General features: G+C 48.8%; 1 protein-coding gene across 3 annotated transcripts in view; it reads right to left on the minus strand.

Annotated features, from left to right (window-relative positions):
* LOC123752602 (centrosomal protein of 104 kDa) overlaps positions 1–7,739 on the minus strand; it is a 146,305-nt gene that overhangs the window by 34,208 nt on the left and 104,358 nt on the right. For all 3 annotated transcript variants that reach the window (XM_069323751.1, XM_069323750.1, XM_069323752.1), the window contains 6 exons: positions 6,583–6,712; positions 4,524–4,633; positions 1,482–1,601; positions 1,018–1,155; positions 668–808; positions 153–366 (listed from right to left, as the gene is read on the minus strand). In XM_069323751.1, the coding sequence (XP_069179852.1) occupies positions 153–366; positions 668–808; positions 1,018–1,155; positions 1,482–1,601; positions 4,524–4,633; positions 6,583–6,712 (853 nt within the window). The remainder of the gene's footprint in view (positions 1–152; positions 367–667; positions 809–1,017; positions 1,156–1,481; positions 1,602–4,523; positions 4,634–6,582; positions 6,713–7,739) is intronic.

Here is a 7,739-nt window from a genome sequence, read left to right on the forward strand (position 1 = left end):
CAACATTATAAACAACCACTACAGCTCTGAGGTCTACGACACTCCCCCATCACCACCATCTCAACAACCAAGCATAAACCAGAGAGCATTGTGTGGGCGCGAAAAACCTCCACCCAAACACTTGGCGCCTTACTGAAGCTTGGAACGCGTACCTTCTCGTCGAGCGCTTCCAGTTGCTCGAAAAGATTTCTGTAGAGGACGTTCTTGCGAGCTATGTCATCCTGCTGGGGGAGGACCTTCCTGACGGTGGTCGGGTAGTGGGAGTAGAGCGCCAGCAGCAGCCTCTCGCCCACCTTGCGCACCTCGTTGTTCTGGTGTTTGAAGGCCGAGTGCGCGAACTCCACCAGGTGGCGGACGGTGAACCCACTGCGCTCAGAGACGGAGGGGGGAGAACCCGTCACACTGTGTCGCTCCACGCTACATGGAATCACTTACAACACATAGCATGATACACATTGAAAATATTCAGAAACCTGTCAGGCATGACCTATTTTCTCTAGCTTATCCACCCCTGACCTATCTTCTGAAGCCTCGTCTCCCCTAATTTACTATCTACCTGAGGTAAACACCTCACCAATCCTCCCCCACATGACCTACATGCCCTTACTAACCTCTCTCCCCCCTCCACCCTAACCTAACCTACCCGGGAGAGGATGCCTCCACTCACCTGTCTCTGTCCTTCGGGAGGGCGGTGATGCCGAGGGCGTTGATCTGCTCCTCGACGATGTTGGCCCGACACAGCGCGCCCCTCGGGTGCACGGTGTTGGTGAGGGGACGGGTCACCTCCACCCCCACACTCCCCAAGCCTCTGCAAGCAACCCAACGCACCACCTTGCTGGATTATCCGGCGCGTTGACAGTATAACGCGGCGACGTTTCGAGCCGTCCTGGACCACGCGATTTGATAATGGTCCAGGGCGGAGGACCGAAACGTCGTCGCTACTAATATTATGAGGTGTGTGTGTACGTTATTGAGAGCAGCAAACACTAAGACACAGACAGATAGACGCCGCCTCACCTGTCTAAGGACAGACTGAGCATCTCCAAGATAGCAGAGGTGGCCAGGCTCTGGTTCCTGCTGGCGTTGTCCGCCGTTTTGGCCAGCAGGTCCGGCAGCACCTTGTCCAAGGTGGTGGTCAGCTCCTTCTTGGTCACCCTACACACCGTCACAGGTAATCCCCAGGTGGCAACAGGTGGCGGGAGGTGGCAACAGGTGGCGGGAGGTGTCAACAGGCGCCAACAACGCACACCAGGTCAACGAAACCAAAAAAAAAAGACGAACGGAATTATTTGTTAACATTTTAACTCGCATTAGATTCTCATTTGAATTGTTTGTCAACAACAGCTCCCAACACCCAATTAGGCAAGTATAACTACCAAACGAAGGCACTAATTAAGCCGGGAAGACCTGCCAGAACCCTCCCCCTGCACCCCACCACACACACACACACACCCTGGCGGGAGGCTGCGGAGATGACGTACTTGTGCTTGGAGATGAAGTGACTGAGGATGTGGGAGAGAGTGTCTGCTGCCAGCGCCCCCACGCTGTACACCTTGTCCCGCAGCGCCCGACGCACCAGCACCACGCACCCCCGCACATATCTGCCTTGACGCACAGGGTGAGAGAGAGAGAGAGAGCGAGAGAGAGAGGGAGAGAGAGAGAGAGAGAGAGAGAGAGAGAGAGAGAGAGAGAGAGAGAGAGAGAGAGAGAGAGAGAGAGAGAGAGAGAGAGAGAGAGAGAGAGAGGAGAGAGAGAGGGAGAGAGAGAGAGAGAGAGAGAGAGAGAGAGAGAGAGAGAGAGAGAGAGAGAGAGAGAGAGAGAGAGAGAGAGAGAGAGAGAGAGAGAGAGAGAGAGAGGGGGAGAGAGAGAGAGAGAGAGAGAGAGAGAGAGAGAGAGAGAGAGAGAGAGAGAGAGAGAGAGAGAGAGAGAGAGAGAGAGAGAGAGAGAGAGGGAGGGAGAGAGAGAGAGAGAGAGAGAGAGAGAGAGAGAGAGAGAGAGAGAGAGAGAGAGGGGGAGAGAGAGGGAGAGAGAGAGAGAGAGAGAGAGAGAGAGAGAGAGAGAGAGAGAGAGAGAGAGAGAGAGAGAGAGAGAGATAGAGAGAGAGAGAGAGAGAGAGAGAGAGAGGGAGGGAGAGAGAGAGAGAGAGAGAGAGAGAGAGAGAGAGAGAGAGAGAGAGGGGGAGAGAGAGGGAGAGAGAGAGAGAGAGAGAGAGAGAGAGAGAGAGAGAGGGAGAGAGAGAGAGAGAGAGAGAGAGAGAGAGAGAGAGAGAGATTAGTGTTTTCATGTCACCACTAACAAATATTGTTGTTATAATCGTATTATTATTATTATTGATAAACTACAATGCCGTAGTGCTTGAATGAAAGACCCAGTTGATATGAATTAAAAAATACATAAATTTTCGGAGGTGCCCTATACATTCTTTCTCAAGGTGGTGTATACAGTATTCTCAAGGTGGTGTATTCAATGCATACAATATGGTTTTGAATACACTTACACATACATTGGGTCTTTCATTCACCTTCAATATGAATTTTATTGCACAATAAAATCATTTTAAAGTTATGTATCAATGAGAAAATCAGTAGGAGATGTGAGAAGGATTTGAACCCGTTCACTTGCTTACTATGAAGAACATGCACTTCACCACACCACCACGACATGGTCAAGAGCCTTGTAACCTGGGATTTAACTGAATCCTTGATGGGGTCTCGAGGCTTCCACACTTATGTGTAACTCACCTAGTTGTGCTTGCGGGGGGTTGAGCTTCGGCTCTTTGGTCCCGCCTCTCAACCATCAATCTACTGATGTACAGGTTCCTGAGCCTACTGGGCTCTATCATATCTACACTTGAAACTGTGTATGGAGTCAGCCTCCACCACATTACTTCCTAATGCATTCCATTTGTCTACTACTCTGACACTGAAAAAATCTTTCTAACGTCTCTATGGCTCATTTGGGCACTCAGTTTCCACCTGTGTCCCGTAGTGCGTGTGCCCCTTGTGTTAACTAGTCTGTCTTTATTTACCCTATCAATTCCTCTGAGAATCTTGTATGTGGTGATCATATCCCCTCTAACTCTTGTGTCTCCCAGTGACGTGAGGTTTAATTCCCATAGTCTCTCCTCGTAGCTCATACCCCTCAGTTCGGGTACTAGTCTGGTGGCAAAACTTTGAACCTTTTCCAGTTTAGTCTTATGCTTGACTAGATATGGACTCCATGCTGGAGCCGCATACTCCAGGATTGGTCTGACATATGTGGTATACAATATTCTGAAAGATTCCTTACACAAGTTTCTAAAGGCCGTTCTTATGTTAGCCAACCTGGTATATGCCGCTGATGTTATCCTCTTGATATGAGCTTCAGGGGACAGGTCTGGTGTGATATCAACCCCCAAGCCTTTCTCTATCTCTGACTCTTGAAGTATTTCATCTCCCAAATGATACCTTGTATATGGTCTCCTGCTCCCTACACCTATCTTCATTACATTACATTTGCTTGGGTTAAACTCTAGCAACCATTTGTTCGACCATTCCTGCAGCTTGTCCAGGTCTTCTTGAAGCCTCAAGCTGTCCTCCTCTGTCTTAATCCTTCTCATAATTTTGGCGTCGTCAGCAAACAATGAGAGGAATGAGTCTATACCCTCTGGGAGATCATTTACGTATATCATGAACAGGATAGGTCCGAGTACAGAGCCCTGTGGGACTCCACTGGTGACTTCACGCCAATCTGAGGTCTCACTCCTCACTGTAACTCTTTGTTTCCTATTGCTTAGGTACTCCCTTATCCACTGGAGCGCCCTACCAGTTACTCCTGCCTGTTTCTCCAGCTTATGCACCAGCCTTTTATGGGGTACTGTGTCAAAGGCTTTCCGACCGTCCAAAAAAATGCAGTCCGCCCATCCTTCACTTTCTTGCTTAATCTTTGTTACCTGATCGTAGAATTCTATTAAGCCTGTAAGGCAAGATTTACCCTCCCTGAACCCATGTTGATGGGTTGTCACGAAGTCCCTTCTCTCCAGATGTGTTACTAAGTTTCTTCTCACGATCTTCTCCATCACCTTGCATGGTATACAAGTTAAGGACACTGGCCTGTAGTTCAGTGCCTATTGACTGTCACCCTGTGTGTGTGTGTGTGTGTGTGTGTGTGTGTGTGTGTGTGTGTGTGTGTGTGTGTGTGTGTGTGTGTGTGTGTGTGTGTGTGTGTATTCACACACACACACACACACACACACACACACACACACACACACACAGGGAGCAGCCCGTAACAGCTGTCTACCTATTTACTGCTAGGTAACAGGTGCATACTGGTTGAAAGAAACTCTGCCAATCTGTTTCCGCCGGCGCCCGGGATCGAACCTGGACACCCCCCCCCCCTGGGATTACGCGTCCCAAGCGCTGTCCATTCAGCCACGGCCCCTGTATGTATGTGTGTTTATGTAGACCCTGGGGGCATTGGAGCCCCTAGGGACGCCGGCCCTCCCTCAAGTGGGCGGGCTGAGAAATACTGAGAAAGATCACCTGTCCGGCCGAACGCCAGAATCCTGGGAGGAGTAGTTCGCCAGCTCCTGCTGCAGCTGCTTCAGTCCGGCCTCCTTCTCCGAGTAGTTCTTGCTGTAGATCTTCTCCACCTGCAGGAGGAAGTAGTGAGTGTCTGAGTGAGGATCCCTCTGTATCTTGTACGTAGTGATCATATCTCGTGCTGTTCTTCTCTAAACGATTGTCGTTAGTTTGGGTTCGTTTAGCTAGTTATAATGGCTAATTTATTTTATATTTGATGCTCGGCTTGTTGCATATCTTTAGACCTTATTTTTTATGTATAGGGATAAGAGGAGATATGATCATAACGTACAAGATACTGATGCGTATGGATAAAGTCATTATTTTCCAGGTAGGGGCTGTACAAAGGGGAAGGGGCAGGTAGAGGTTGGAAGTATTCATATACAGTGAACGTACTAAAGAAATGGAAGCAACTTAGTTTATAGGTTTAAGTACTGTGATTATTACGTGAGGCGGGGCCCTAGAGCTGGCTCTCGCTCACAGTAGACACAGCCAGCCAAGCACACGCACACACACACACCCACACACCCACACACACACAACATGGGTTCTGGACAGGGAAATCGTGCCTAACAAACCTTCTGGAATTCTATGATAAAATAACGAGGATAAGACAGGACAGAGATGGTTGGGCAGACTGCATATTTCTGGACTGCCAAAAAGCCTTTGATACAGTACCGCACATGAGACTGCTGTTCAAGCTCGAGAGGCAGGCGGGGGTGGGGGGAAAGGTCCTAGAATGGATAAGGAACTACCTAACAGGAAGGAGCCAAAGAGTTACGGTAAGGGGCGAGAAGTCGGACTGGCGAACAGTAACAAGTGGAGTACCACAAGGATCGGTGCTGGGACCAATTCTATTTCTTGTATATGTTAACGACATGTTTACAGGCGTAGAGTCCTACATGTCGATGTTTACGGATGATGCAAAGTTGATGAGAAGAGTTGTGACAGATGAGGATTGCAGGATCCTCCAAGAGGACCTGAACAGATTGCAGAGATGGTCAGAGAAATGGCTACTAGAATTCAACACGAGCAAATGTAAAGTTATGGAAATGGGACTAGGAGATAGGAGACCAAAGGGACAGTACACAATGAAGGGGAACAGCCTACCTGTAACGACGCGTGAAAGAGACCTGGGGGTGGACGTAACACCTAATCTATCTCCTGAGGCACATATTAATAGGATAACGACAGCAGCGTACTCTACACTGGCAAAAGTTAGAACATCATTCAGAAACCTAAGTAAGGAGGCATTTAGGGCGCTTTACACTGCCTACGTAAGGCCAGTCTTAGAGTATGCCGCCTCATCATGGAGTCCCCATCTGAAGAAGCATATAATGAAACTGGAAAAGGTTCAGAGGTTTGCAACGAGACTCGTCCCAGAGCTACGAGGGATGGGGTATGAAGAGCGCCTGAGGGAACTGTGCCTTACGACACTAGAAAGAAGAAGGGAGAGGGGGGACATGATAGGAACGTATAAGATACTCAGAGGAATTGACAGAGTGGACATAGACGAAATGTTCACACGGAATAGTAACAGAACGAGAGGACATGGATGGAAGCTTGAAACTCAGATGAGTCACAGAGATGTTAGGAAGTTTTCTTTTAGCGTGAGAGTAGTGGGGAAATGGAATGCACTTCAGGAACAGGGTGTGGAAGCAAATACTATTCATAATTTTAAAACCAGGTATGATAGGGAAATGGGACAGGAGTCATTGCTGTAAACAACCGATGCTCGAAAGGCGGGATCCAAGAGTCAATGCTCGATCCTGCAAGCACATATAGGTGAGTACATATAGGTGAGTACACACACACGCACACACACCCACACACACACACACTAAGCGAGGAGGACGTCTCTGCTATACCTCATTTGCACCCTTCTCATTATCCTCATTTCCCCTCTCTTTCGTAGTCTTCATCTTCCTATTTCTTTCCCCCTATCCTTCTAGCCCCCCTCCCCCCACCACCCCTCTCCCCCGTCCCCCCTCACCGTCCCCTCGGCCTGCCCAAGACTCACCAGGTCTCTGCCGAAGACGTCAAGGGGCAGGGCGGCATCCTTCTTGTCCGCCTCACTCAGCCCGTGGAGGCGCCCTCTGCTGCCGCCTCCACCCTCGCTCTCCTCCTCCGCCACCGCTAGTGCATCTCGGCTGTAAGGGAGCAGGTGGTGGTAGTGGTAGTAGTGGTGGTTGTGGTGGTTGTGGAGGTGGTTGTGGGGGAGGAGGTGGTTGTGGGGGTGGGAGAGGTGGTGGGGGTGATAGTGGTATGGTGGTGGTTGGCTTTGGGGTGGTAGTGGTGATGGTGTTGGTGGGGGTGATAGTGGTATAGTGGTGCTTGGGGTGGTGGTGGTAGGGGTTGTGTTTTTGTGTGGTAGTGTTGATAGCGGTAGAAATAATAGATGAAAGGTGATGGAGTTTGACAGCATCAACTGGTCATAGGTCTCTTAACATATAATCAACATATACACGTCAAAACGTCATGCGTGTATGATAACAATCATACATCACTTAAATACAGACCAATTTCAAGATATACCTGTGCAAACTTATCTATACACAAGTAAGTCTCCAAGCTTTGAAATAAGGAATTACCTTAGCACTATGTATGTTTGTGTGTAAAAGAGAGAGAGAGAGAGAGAGAGAGAGAGAGAGAGAGAGAGAGAGAGAGAGAGAGAGAGAGAGAGAGAGAGAGAGAGAGAGAGAGAGAGAGAAAGAGAACTAACTAAACATAAAACAATAGAAAACACCCGACCGACAATAGCTATCTCCATGTTTGTTTACATTTCTCCCCCAGGCAACCAATCAGCGCCCAACGTGTGATGGGGGAAGTGACGTCACGCGCGCTCGACCAATAGTGTGCCCCTATCTATCTCCCATGACAAAAGTAAGCTCCTCCTCCCTCACGACGTTCAGTACCTCGTTGGAACCCTCACAGTACAGACCAGAGCCTCGGTTGGTGCAGCTGTGAGGACATACAGGTGCAAACTTATCTTCCAAAAATAAGAAAAAAGAAACATTTGAAGACCATTCGAGTAGAGGAAAAACCAAGGGGATCAGAATGGACATGTTCAGTGAGTATAAAGTATTCGTGTTATAAATAGGGATTATTTCACATGTCTGTTAATTACGGGGCAATTACCCAGTGCCTGTAGTTACGGTGGTAACACCAAACCATCCA

This window comes from Procambarus clarkii, chromosome 13 (genome assembly GCF_040958095.1).
Source record: "Procambarus clarkii isolate CNS0578487 chromosome 13, FALCON_Pclarkii_2.0, whole genome shotgun sequence".
In the NCBI taxonomy this organism is placed as follows: domain Eukaryota; kingdom Metazoa; phylum Arthropoda; class Malacostraca; order Decapoda; family Cambaridae; genus Procambarus; species Procambarus clarkii.